The 12,778-nt window shown below is 47.7% G+C and overlaps 1 protein-coding gene across 1 annotated transcript; it reads left to right on the top strand.

Moving 5' to 3' along the window:
* The first annotated feature begins 6,161 nt into the window (after nucleotides 1-6,161).
* On the top strand, nucleotides 6,162-12,041 carry LOC128306365 (transcription factor btd). Its single transcript, XM_053043854.1, has 3 exons — nucleotides 6,162-7,860; nucleotides 7,956-8,317; nucleotides 8,478-12,041. Exons 1-3 carry the CDS (start codon nucleotides 7,789-7,791, stop codon nucleotides 10,489-10,491), a joined length of 2,448 nt encoding a protein of 815 aa, XP_052899814.1. The 5' UTR covers nucleotides 6,162-7,788; the 3' UTR covers nucleotides 10,492-12,041.
* The last annotated feature ends 737 nt before the right edge of the window (nucleotides 12,042-12,778 follow it).

The raw sequence follows: 12,778 nt of genomic DNA on the forward strand, positions 1-12,778 counted from the left end.
AACGGTTATGGGAAGGAGGCGGATTTTGGTGGGTATTAATTTATTGTGGGTGCGATTTATGATGGTCGGGTCCCGTTCCCGGACAGTGTACAGGTTACGAGCAGCAAGTTTGGGAAGAATACGAGAAGGTCAAAGGAATACCTCTAGCGCCGGGGGTTTTCCTTTAAAGTCAGGTTATAAGATTTGAAATTGTGGTTAATTCCATTTCATTTCTCAACGATTTATGTTGAGGTTCGCTACTGCGTTATGTCTACAGCGGTAGGGGTTTCCGGATGGACCAAAACATCCTTGGAATATAAAAAAATCAACACACACCGACATCTTCCAGCAGAAGAGTCTTGTCCGAACGAGGATAAGAATCGTTTGATGTAGAAGTGAAAGCATTTGAATACCGCCAAACTATGCCCTACACTAAATCTACTGGGACAAGGACCATTTCGGTGGATTATCCACTATCTCCTAAAACAACTCCGTTTTCCCCGGGACCTGGGAACACAAGACAAGTGTAAGGATGCTACACGTGCACAAGATACGTGATACAGTTTTTTTTTATCTCTCTGGCAGAAAGCGGCACATCGTTGCCATTGGGAAGCGCAAAAACAAGAAGAGAAAAAACAAAAGACAACCCAAATGTAAGAACAAAACCCCGGCCAGCAGAAGATGCCGTAAATCGCAAAGGGACATATCGGCCCGGTACACACGGCCTTTGTATCGACTTTCCCGTTTGTCGGCACCCAGCGGGCGGTCGCAAGCCATCAATTGCGTAAGCGTAGTTAGCGATCGGTGCGACTGCACAACCTTCCACGAAACGTGCCTTCTCCGCCAAAAAAAAAAAAAGGTTCCGGCACACAGACACAGCAGCAACACAACAACAACAGAAAAAGGGCTGACGTCCCGAGCGTTCCGTTCACCAGGTCCAAGAGGTCGAATTTTCCGTGAATCCGAAGCGGAGGATCATGTTCGAGGTACCGAAGCAAAACGGCAAGACATTAGAGAATGTCCCTGGTGTACGATTGCTGAATGCACTTGACGACAGGCCGGCTATAGAGCGCTGGGAGAATCGATTTCCACCCAACGGTCCCGGGTATGTTCTTGCTGTGCGGACGATTACCTCCACATCTGGTTGGTTTGGAGGGAGCAAGGATGGGAAGCCGTAGTTGCGAAACGGTTCCCGAAAACCAACACAGGGCAAGATTTCTGGCATACCTTCATGTCGAATATCTTGAGGTGCGCAACGAGGTACCTAACACACGACACGCGACTTTCGAGCCAAAACGACACTCCAACACCCCGAACTGTAAAACAGCGGCAATATAGCTAGAATAATCGGTGGCCGCCCTACCTTACTCATCACTTTATGACAGGTTTACAGCTTGCCCATTTACTGCCGTACCCAGAGTTGATTAGTTTATTGGACGTGACAACAAAACTTGTGGAACTAGAGCTGCTACCATGTTATATAGCCCTTGACTCCCGGTTGGTGAAAGGTAAAACTGCAACTCTCCAATGAAAAAGTTCCAGAGGTCAAGTAGTTGAAGGAACTCCGCTGATGTCTAATGGATCGCTGTTGGAGGTAAGGTCATCTTGGTGCTCAGGAATACTGCAACCAAATACTTCGCCCATAACGACATATAGGGTTGTGAAGAGACTATATAGACACCTAGGCCATTGGAACAACTTGCTCTAAAGACACGAAATAGCTTGAGAACTAGTTTGGACGACTTTTTTCCAATATTTTGGGTATATTCTGAAGAGCCCAAATGGGGTTTGTTATGGTGTCAAGAGAATTTACCTTCAATAAAACACGTATTCTGCAGGTATCGTTGAACAAGTTGAACGATATCAAACACATGAAAAAAAAACCACAAAAGTAGTAACTAGTCGAGGGTAAGCAATCCTCTCGGACAAAGCTAATATCTATTTTTGTTGGAAAGTTTTTTCTTGAGTACGACACTATTATTCCTACCCCTGTATGCGTCTGTTTCGTACCTTCACAGTCTGTTTTCATAGGTGCAGGTGGGGAACGAAAAAAAAACTATGTTTACTGCTAGCTACCCAAAAAAAAAGATGTTCGACTGTTCTTTACCAGCAGGAAAGTTCGTTCCATTTCATTAAGAAAACTTCTCCACATTACTCGTTACTTATTGAATTTCCTTGCCTGCGCTAAAACAGCAAACAAAGTATTATTGAGGCGTTATGATCTAATTATGCTCCATCCTCTCCTTCCTCCCATCATACTCATAAACGAATCTGTTTTTTTTTTTTGTTCTCTAGGAGCACCACACCGGGCGTAACAGAAATTCAGGAGGTCATTATGGGTAGAACCAAGGTACCACCCTTTTTTTGTGCCCTGCACCCATAACTACCCTCACTACTCACCGTTGCCTGAACCCGAAAATTATTAAAAGACCGTGCTCGTTGCACGCGAGGTAGCAAACAGCAAGAAAATCTGCACTGACAGTACACACACAGTAAGTAGTCACACACACACACATTCGCCATGCTGTTAGATCGCGACCTTGAACGGCCTAGATCGTCACAAAAAAAAGCTTGAAGCCCAGGCCATGCGCGTCCTTTATTGTGGAGGTGTCACCCGGTGGGCATAACGGATCGCTGATGAAGTTGTCATAATACCATGTTTCGTGTCGTATTTGCGCCCGGCCACATACTATTGGGGAGGGTAAAGAAAATACAACACACACACACACAAAAGGGAAAAAAGGAGGCGACGAAGTACCAACCCCGTACGCCCCATTTAACCCTTTTTTTTCTTTCCTTCTTACGCTGTTGTTGATGCTGCTCCGCACGATTGACCCTTTGCATGTGGAAGCTCTTTTGGAAGCTGGTTGGCTTTCTAGGCGATCTGAATGTTAACGGTCGATAGAAGGTTTACGTTTTGTTTGATGGGTTTGTTAGCGATTAGCTTCGAACGATTCACGTTATAAGAGAAACGAGCAACGAGTCAATTTGTTCTCTTTTTACTTTAGTTCCTATTTGTATAGACGTAATCATAATAAACATCTCATTACTGTATTCCAATCAGGGAAAATACTTGTAATGCTTTGCAGCATTTGTCAACAGACGATATCGCATCGAAGGCACATTATATCACAAAAGTCATCATACACATCACGCTACTATTTTTATCTTGTCAACTGCTTCGTTTGTCTAAAATTGTGGTTGGTTTGTTTTATCATATGAGGAGATAATGTTCAGTGATAATGCGTGATAACGCTCAATGCTAACGTTTCAGTGATAACGCCCACGATAAAGTTTGCGCGCAACAGATGATATCACAACGAAGCCACATCATATCATTATAGCCGTCATAAGCACCCTACAACTATTTTAGCTTATTATCTGGTTCGTTTTGTTCTAAAATTGTGATCTGTGTTTATATGTATTATGCGAATGGGGGCAATAAAATTTGCATGTCAAGAAATGAATTAATGTATAAAATACATATTATCCATTAAAAAAGCAATAAGTACGTGATTTAGAATAGTGCATCTTCTGTATTGCCAAAATCACGTCACGTTCGCTCTATTTCCATATTGATTGACGAAAGATGCTGACGCAAAGCATTCGGAAGCATTGAGCTTGTGCTTTCGGAATGAAAATCTCAAAATCAGGTCCTGCTAGTCCTTACAGCATGCTCTTATGTTCTTTGATTCTGTTCAGTAATTATCGGACGAGCTTCGTATTCCGTATCGTTTGCCCATTTTTGTAGCAATGCTAACACACACACACCGAGTGTTGTATCTTTGTCCTGCTTTAATTCCATGCTTCCCTTTTTCATCTCACACGATCCATTCCCTAACGACATCTCATTTGTCAGGACAAAAGGACCTTTGTTTTGTTTTTGGTTTTTTTATGTGCATCCTGCTACGCTCGGGATGACTTTTTTTTACAGGCGCATGTTTCACGTGATTCGCTACATAGTTGTAATTCCGTTGTTGCTTTTTTTACCCTCCCTACCATACGTACAGCAAGCTTGCTGACCAATAAGGACGGTAAGGAAGCCCTATGTTTTGGGAGTCAAACCGTAAAAAACCCCCCACGACTGAAGGGACACTGTAGGCAAAAGTCGCGAACGCGCACGCACGCTTTCCGGGGGGAAAAAAGGGACTCAGCTTTGGTGGGTGGTGGTTGCGTGGCATTTGCCTTTGCACCGAGCCTGTGTGTTTGTGTGACGCGACCCGTTATCCTTGGCTCCCTTTGGTGTACGAAGGGTGCGTGTGAGAGCCCTTTGGCGGTTACAACCGCAACCGGCACTAATGGGTGTGTGCGTAGTAATATGATGTTTTGGTGTCGGCTCCGCCTTCTTAAATACAGAGATTTGCGCGATTGGGCCCGTGTATTAGCGCACGCACAGTGGATCAGATACACAAACGCACGGCTCCAGTCCGTTGTTTTACGCGCTTTACAAAGTGGAACCGGAGGGAGTTTGGGGGATAACTTCCCCTCTTCTCCCATCCTTCCTTCTCCTCATGTGCTCCACACACGCAAATTGGGGAAGCCTTTTCTAGGGGTCTAGTTGGCGGATCGGGATGCTGTACGTGTGCGTGTGTTAGTAGAGAAAACCAGGCCGCTCGTGGTAATCCTTGGACATAAAATCCCTTCGGTAGAATATTGTGCACATTATCATTGAGCTAACGAAAGAGTGCAGCTAGCGTGTACGCCCTGCATGCGCGAAAGCGAGATCGGAGGCATGCGGAGAGCGAGTGCGAACTCTCGGCACGATCTTGCTTTTCCCGGGTCGAAGCTTAGAAAAATTAGCTCGCTCCTTGCAAACAGCTAGAAGAGCTTAGTGCTTTCTCGCTCTCGCGTGGAGGGCAAGCGGCACCTCTTTAGCCTAGTTTATCCGTACGCTTCGAGACAAGCTGATAATTGCCGTCCCCTTTTCCCTCGCAGGCTCGCGACCACTCCGCGTGTGCAATAGAGATGAACACGACGGTACTGCTCACGCCCGCCACTCTCGTGTGTTTCATCTCAGTCACTTGCTCGCTCGCACCAACGCACTCGGTCGCCCGAACCGGATCAAACGATATATCCCTGGCATCGCCGGGCTAACTCCCAGGCACACACATATCTCACTGACGTGCCCGGTCGCGCTGTCTCGCTTCCGCTACCGGAGCGCAACCCTCGGGCTAACGATCTGTCCCCTTGCTCCGACCGTTCGGTTTTGGCAACGAAACAAAAAAAAGAAGAAGGAAAAAAAAATCCAAAATCCCGAACCTTCCTCAGTTGAAATTCGTCAGCCGGATGGAGAAAAGCGTTTTACGCTAGCAAACCTATAATTAGTCGAAACGTGCCCGTCGTTGGTTTCGCTTGCCCAGTTTCCATATACTCGAGCGAACGCTCCGTCCTTGCGCTTGGGCGGTGTGGTTCTTCTCTACGCTTAGCTTCCACTGTTGGCACCACTTCCCTTTAAGAGGTGTCCCCCCTCAACAACAACAAAAATAACCCCACTGTGCACCCCAAAGGGTCCACCAGGCAGGAAAGAGTACACCGTGGCGAACGAATTGAACTCCTAGTAAGGTGGAGGAAGCGAGAGCGCTGCGAAGGAAAGATACTCCGTATTCAACTACTGAGTACGGTCCAGGAGTAGTGTGGAGGAAAAAAAAAGTACAAAGTGATAAAGAGGAACTCAAGAATACGGCGAAAAAAAAAACCACGGATATCAACAATGGAATTAAGGTCACAGAGCCATGCACTGTAGATAAGCCATGTTATCAGTACAATTCCAAAGAAAGTCTTTTTTGCGTTATACAAGCATACAGCAAGTGGAATTACACCGAGTCCAGAATATCGTCCAAGGACTTTAGTTTATTTTCCTGAGAATTCTTCAACTTACTTTCCTTGGTTACCTATGTGAGCAGCAGTGTACAGCAACAGAGTTGGCCGTAAACAACGATCACCAAACAGTATCAAATCAACTATCAAACGTCACTCACCCGGTCCTGTGCGACGTGTTATCCTTTGTGCATGCGTACCTGTATTATGTCCTGATCAGTGCGCGTTGATCGACACACTCGTCGCCTTGTCGAACAAAGTAAGCGAGTTGGCGAAAAAAAAATCGCCAGTGATTGCAGCTCCAAAAGGACCCCCTCATGTATATGTGTTCCCGTGTGCGTAAAAGTGAGATTCCGTGTTGAAGAGCGACAAAGAAAGGGAGTATACGTAGTGCGTGTGCAACGCCTTTTCAACGCCCGCCTCAACATTAGCAGAAGTGCTCTACCTCTCCACCTCGCCGTGGTGGTGGCCCCATAAGAAGGAGGAGGTGTTGATTTTTGATTTGGGCTCTGTTGTAGGCAACGCTAAATAAAAAAAAACACACATACACAACAAACTCTGTCCAAAAGCGCGCTCCAATCTCGCAGTAAATCTGCGTCCTCTCCTTCATGCCACGCAGTTATATTGGCTCGCGAGCGGGGTTCAAGAAAGGTGTGTGTGTGGCGATATACACACCGGTACGTATCCCCAACCAGTGCGCTTCACGGTGTGTGCGTGTGTGTTCGGCAGTCGAAAAGAGATAGAAGCAGGACGGTGGCAGGATTTAGGGTGTGCGCACGCGAGACACGGACGCGCTGCACGCACGAAGCGATACCGAAGCGTTGCCGAACTCCCGGTTGCCCGCGGTACGCGAACGCGAGAAAGAGCCGCCTGCTGGAGCGAAGGGAACGAGCAGGTAGAAAGAAGGGCACAACCGATCCGCGTGCGTGCGTGTGTGTGTGCGAGGAAGTGAGAGGGGCAAAAAGCCCGTGGGTTTTTGGATAGCTGGCCGAGAGCACGGGCAGCGAGAGATCACGCGGAGGATGTGCAGCGTGACAGAGAGCGAACGAGCGAGCGAGAAGGGTACCGGCAGCAGCAACTAATGAACGCCGTTCAGTGAGGCCTTAATAATAGTGTTTAGAAGTGGTTAATTTCGGCTTCAACCGCTCCGCGAGGCAGGTCACAAAATATCGCACCAGCTCCAAACGGCAGCAGCGTTGGAAAAACCCTTGTGGCCCCTTGTGTCGTCGGAAGTTTCGTGCAAATTTCGCCCGCCGGTTTTGTTTGGACCATCGAACGGCGGATCGCTTCGGGATTGCCCGTTTTTGTTGTTGTTATTGCTGCTTTTTGTGTGTGCGGGGTCTCCACGTTACCTAGCGTACTGCTCTTCCGTCCGTGTGCTCCAGTTCCGGTTCCGTTTGGTTCTTATGAAATTTGTACGTGTGTGTATATATATATGTGTGTATGCACGTGTAAATCTCTGTGCATCGATGTACCTGTGAGTGTGTTATATGCGTACGTGTGAACTTCCGTATCCTTTGAAGGAAGTCCCCAATAAAAAAACGACGTGCAATACGGTTTGAAGTTGAGACGTAGTCCGCAACGACCTTCTTTGCAGGCGCTTAAGTGTTTACAGTACCGAGAAGTGTCTCCGCGGTCGTGAACAAAAAGGATTTAATTATAACCCCTTCATCCACAATCAAACTTTGCATCCACCAACGGGTTATTCTTCGGAGATTCTCCAATAAAGGAATCCCTCATGTGTACCATCGGCAGTGTGGGTGTTGATCACTAGAACTGATGGAAACAATGTGTTTTGCGGAGGTGGTTCGATCAGTGTCAATTCTATGCGCGGTATAGTGCCAAAGTGGCGGTTCTGGAATCCGAAAGGTCAAGATTCTGAGAGTTCGCTATTCCCTGTGCGGAAGCCTCCCAGCGCCATCGACGTAGCCAAGTGTTGGGCCCCGGGATACGATATATCCCACGTTAAAAACTTGTGCCCACGGCCACAAAATGATGGCTTCACCTAGTTTTATGACGCAGTATCACAATCATCAGTGGAACAACGGTACAACGCAAAGTCAGGTAAGTTGTAAATCCCTGGGAGTCGTCGAATAGCTTTAACTTGGAGATCTTTCGGTACTAATAGTCTCCGCAATTGTCTCCAACCTCACTTGCAGCTGTCAGCTTTGAATATCCTGCCATATCAGTATCCCCCACAACCACCGTCGGTGAGTAGCCTCGGGTCGGTGGCGTCCGTGGGCTCGGCAGGGCTATCGCCAACCCAGTCTATCGCTTCGTCCAGTGGAGCCGCAAGCAACAGCAGCAGTTTCAGTACCGTCGGTGGCCCCGGGAACCACGGGTCGTCCGTCGCCCTCGGTACCGCTGGATGTGGTCCCGTTGGTGGTGGAGGAGGAGGCTCAAACACTGCCAGTCCGGACGTAACGGTGGCCGCAGCAGCTGCAGCAGCCGCTTCCAGTGCGGCCGCTTCATACGGCTTCGGTATGGTGCAGCAGTCCAGTGCGCTTGAGATGACCGCAAGGTAAGTTGGTTTTGAAATATCTCTGCTCTTAATATCTTCCTCAATATCCTTTGCCTTCAATAGCCATAAATATCCATCTCCATGTCACGAACGAATGTGAACGAACTATTTTTTTGATTGTGCTACTCCTCTTTATATTTCCTGTGCCGTCTCTGTATAGACCTCAAGCGATGCATTATCCGTCGTATGCGTCGTACAGCCCTGCCAGCTATTACAATAACGTCAGCATGGCGACCAGTCCGTGGTTTGCGCAGGAAACGATGTACGGTACGGCGGCCGGCTGGCACGGTGCGGACGCGTACGGGTTGAAGCTGGAGGAGTACTCGCATCAGACGCAGGCACAGCGCCGTTGCGCCCGCTGCACATGTCCAAACTGCATCAACGAGCTGTCCGGGCTGCCACCAGTAGTCGGTCCGGACGAGAAAGGCAAACGGCAGCACATCTGCCACATACCGGGATGCGAGAAGATCTACGGCAAAACGAGTCATCTGAAGGCGCACCTACGCTGGCACACCGGAGAACGGCCGTTCCAGTGCAAGTGGCTGTTCTGCGGCAAACGTTTCACGCGTTCGGATGAGCTGCAGCGCCACTTCCGTACGCACACGGGCGAAAAGCGCTTCACCTGTACGATCTGTAGCAAGAAGTTTATGCGCAGTGACCATCTCGCCAAGCACGTCAAGACGCACGAAAACAAGGCGAAAAAGATAGCGAAACGCTCGGAAAAGCTGGAAGAGGCGAAGCAGCGCCGGGAGGAAACGAAAATGAAGGGACTCGAACCGTCAACACCGGTAGTATCGAGGAAGCTTCCGTCCGGTTCTTCTCTGAGCAAACTGACATCGTCCAAGCGGCTGAAAATGTCCGGCAGGGAAGATTCTCGACGGGAGGAAGACACATCAGCAGACAGCAGCCTCGAGCAGCAAACGCAGCAGCTGCCGCAACATCACCATCACAGCCAGTCGTCCGCCATGCTAGAGGACATAAACGCCAATATACGCGTACCTGAGATCAAGTCGGAGTATGGTGCTGGCGCGTTGAATGTCCTGACGCCACCGCCAACGGGCAATTCGCCGACCTCTGCGACGGCAGCGGCGGCCGCTGCAGCAGCCGCTGCTGCAGCAGCTGCTGCCGCCTACCAGAACTACCACCACCACCATCATCACGTCGCGGCCCATCACCATGCGTCGTACTTCCAGAGTCCATTCTTCCAGGCGAGTGCCGACGTTGGTACGGGTGGATCGTCCGGGAAAAGTCATTTCCCCAGCTACTGTGACGTCGGCAGCGGTAACTTCGGTGGACATGGCAGTCACGGAGGGAACAACTTGCGGCTAGCGGGCGTGAGTAATGCCACCCTATCTAGTATGTCTTCTACCTCGCTGAGCTGTGAGAAATCATCCGTTACGCATCGTACCGGGGGAAGTAATGCGGGCAATAGTAGCAATAGTAGCAGCAACACCGCCACGAACAATAGCAGTAGTACCACAAACACCAGCAGTAGCAGCAGTAGCAGCAGTGCCATCGCCGAACTCAGCAACAGTCTGGTGAAGCTGGAAGAGTACGCCAACGGACATGGGCTCGGTGGTAGCCGTGTCGAAGGTGGCTCCACAACCGGACCTTCTACCGCCGCTCCTGCAGCAGCGGGGAGTGGCAGTAGTGGCAACAACAGCTCCAGCAACACCAACACCCTCAACAACCACGTACTACCTCACGGTGCCCAGCTGTACCATTCGTTGGCCAGCGAACCGTCATCCCACCATCCATACCATCCGTATGCGGCAATGAAAGCCGGTGGTGGTATGCCAACCGCCTCCTATGGAAGCATTTCGCCCTACGAGCAGGAACATTCCGCGGCGGGTCAGCACCATGCACATCCATCCGCGGGCGTAACCAACTCTGCGTCGTCCCATCTCGCCTCCACCTACAACATGATGATGAGCAACTATTCGCTGCATCAGCATCACCAGCATCAGCAGCAGCAACAACATCAGCAGCATAATCATCACCTTCATCACCAGCCACAGCAGCAGCAACACCAGCAGCAGCAGCAACAGCTTCTCAATCAACAACATCACCACCAACATCAGCAGCAACTTCAACATCAACTTCAGCTCAACCTTACATCGCAGCAACCGAACACCGGAGCGGCGACGACCAACGCGAACACACTGTTCAAGTAAGTCCGACCAAACCTGACCGGATATGTGTTCTTTCCTTCAGTTTACTCTGTACTACTTAAGCCAGTGAAATACCCCAGATTGATAGCGTTGTGATGCGATCCCTTAGCGAAAGATTCGTTGCGATTAACCTCTTGAAACAAGGTAGAGATCCTAGAGACTCTTTGTGAGCTCCGAGCAACTGCTGAGATTTTTACAATTTAATGTAGTCTTTTGAAATTATGTTCAAGGAGATACAGAAGAGACCTGTGTTAATCTTTAGCGTAGACCCTACATTGACGGGACGGCTACCATAGTTCTTCAAATGTGCTATAGTATTGCTAATAATGTAATAGTAATATTCGGACACTTGTTATTATGTCCTTCAGAGATAGTCTTTAGTGACAGCTGAAGGTCCGGCCAGATACATTACCTTCGTTCAAAATATTGCAAGACTGTCGCATGATCTCCTCAGGTACATCGTTTTGAGTGGTGATTTTTGAACATACTCAGGCTTCATCTTGCGAAATGTCGTAAATCAATGGAGAGTTACTTTCGACACACTGGCCAAATGTTGCTTCGAGTTCTCGCTTGCCTCATATTCACAATACACTGAAGTTCATATAGTACAACGCTTCATGACTGCACCTTCTTAACGTTATGTGACTAGCTTGCAACATGTTTTCATCAAAATCTTTTTTGAAGTATTTGCAAATTTACCAACATCGTATTTCGAAAGTGGCACAGACAATAGTGCATGATAAGTCGCTGGACGAGCTTCAATAACATTGTTCTCCCATTTGCTCCCATTAAACTGCGTGTAAAAAGTAGGCAACAAAGATACGTTTTATTTTATTTCGAGCTATGTGTGTTCATTCCTGGACTAAAAGGAAACCATGCTGCATGCTGTCCAGGTGTATAATTGTGTAAATGTAGATAAATATTGTACAGTGCGGCTAATAGGGCTTAAAGATAGCAGAGCAAAGCAAGTGATTATCGGGATAGCGAAAGTGAATTAAAATTAAAAACCTCTCTTGGTGTGGAACATTTTAGCAACGAAAGGAACGAAGCATGGGAATACACCCACACACATAGCATGTCTAAAAAAAGGGTAATGCGATAAAATCTCAGTGCAAATTTTTGAATTCATACCACGGTGGTTCGTCTGCAAATGTGTAGTTTTGGGCATGTAACGAATAATAATGAAAAATAAAGATAATAAAATAGTGAAACAAGCAGCTTTGTGACCGTACCGGGATGAATAGTTAGAAACACGCTCAGATATTCTGATGGTTTGTTTTTCCAAAGAAACAGTGATGGACGGAGAAGACCCAGAAACAAGCTAAAGGCAAGAACAAAAAAATGCGAACGGGCACCGTTCATTTAAGTAAAACAAAAATGAATAATGTACAGAGCAAAACAAAACGTTATATTTAGATAAGAACGAATCATTACGAAGTATATATATATACATTTACATATATTTATGGAACCTCCCAACCTTCTAAACGTAAGCGAGAAAGCGGTTGAAACGAACCATAACTTTACGATGATTATATTCTCAATTAAAATAAATTACACAAAATCCACTGAAACATAGAATATCGCCCCGTGAATTGATCGTCGCATAAGTGTTCCGATTAGTGTGATCTGTCCGAACTGGGTTGCTGTCAAATGTGACAGTTCGTAGTGGTGCTGTACGTAAGATGAATTTTGTTTACCTTTAATGAGTGCTAATGGAGTGTGGCTCTTGTCTCGTGTATTAGCATTGTTTGTATCCAGTAGCAAAGTGATTTCTCCTTCTAAAAATAAACATAACAATCAATATACATAAAGCAATGCAGTTAACAAACGTGTGCGCTATGGTGCGATCGGTAAATCAGCACGGAATATATACATTGAATGACGCGCTCGGTTTGCTGTCGCTTAGAGGTGTCGCGAGGTGTGCAAATTTCAGACCTCAAAGAACGCCGTCTCATCGTACCGTGTGATGCTACCCGGCAGGGACGGAGATAAAAAGGTAAGGTGTAGGACAAACCGAACCCGCGGGGGTATTTTCCATTTCAAATGATCGGTCGTCCGACGCTCTACGTCCAACTGCAGTACGCGCACAGTACACCGATATGATGCGATACGGCTTTATTAAATATTTATTTGTTTACTTTTGTTTCGCAGCAAACACGTACGGCCCATGCTGTGCGAGCTCGGCAGTCTGTTCGGACACGCTCGAACGGTAGGAATCTAGTGGCAGCGGTACCTCCATCTATCCCCGGGGTCATTTAGGCTAGTGCCCGCAAATAGGTAAGGTACC

The sequence above is a fragment of the Anopheles moucheti genome, chromosome X (genome assembly GCF_943734755.1).
Source record: "Anopheles moucheti chromosome X, idAnoMoucSN_F20_07, whole genome shotgun sequence".
Lineage (NCBI taxonomy): Eukaryota > Metazoa > Arthropoda > Insecta > Diptera > Culicidae > Anopheles > Anopheles moucheti.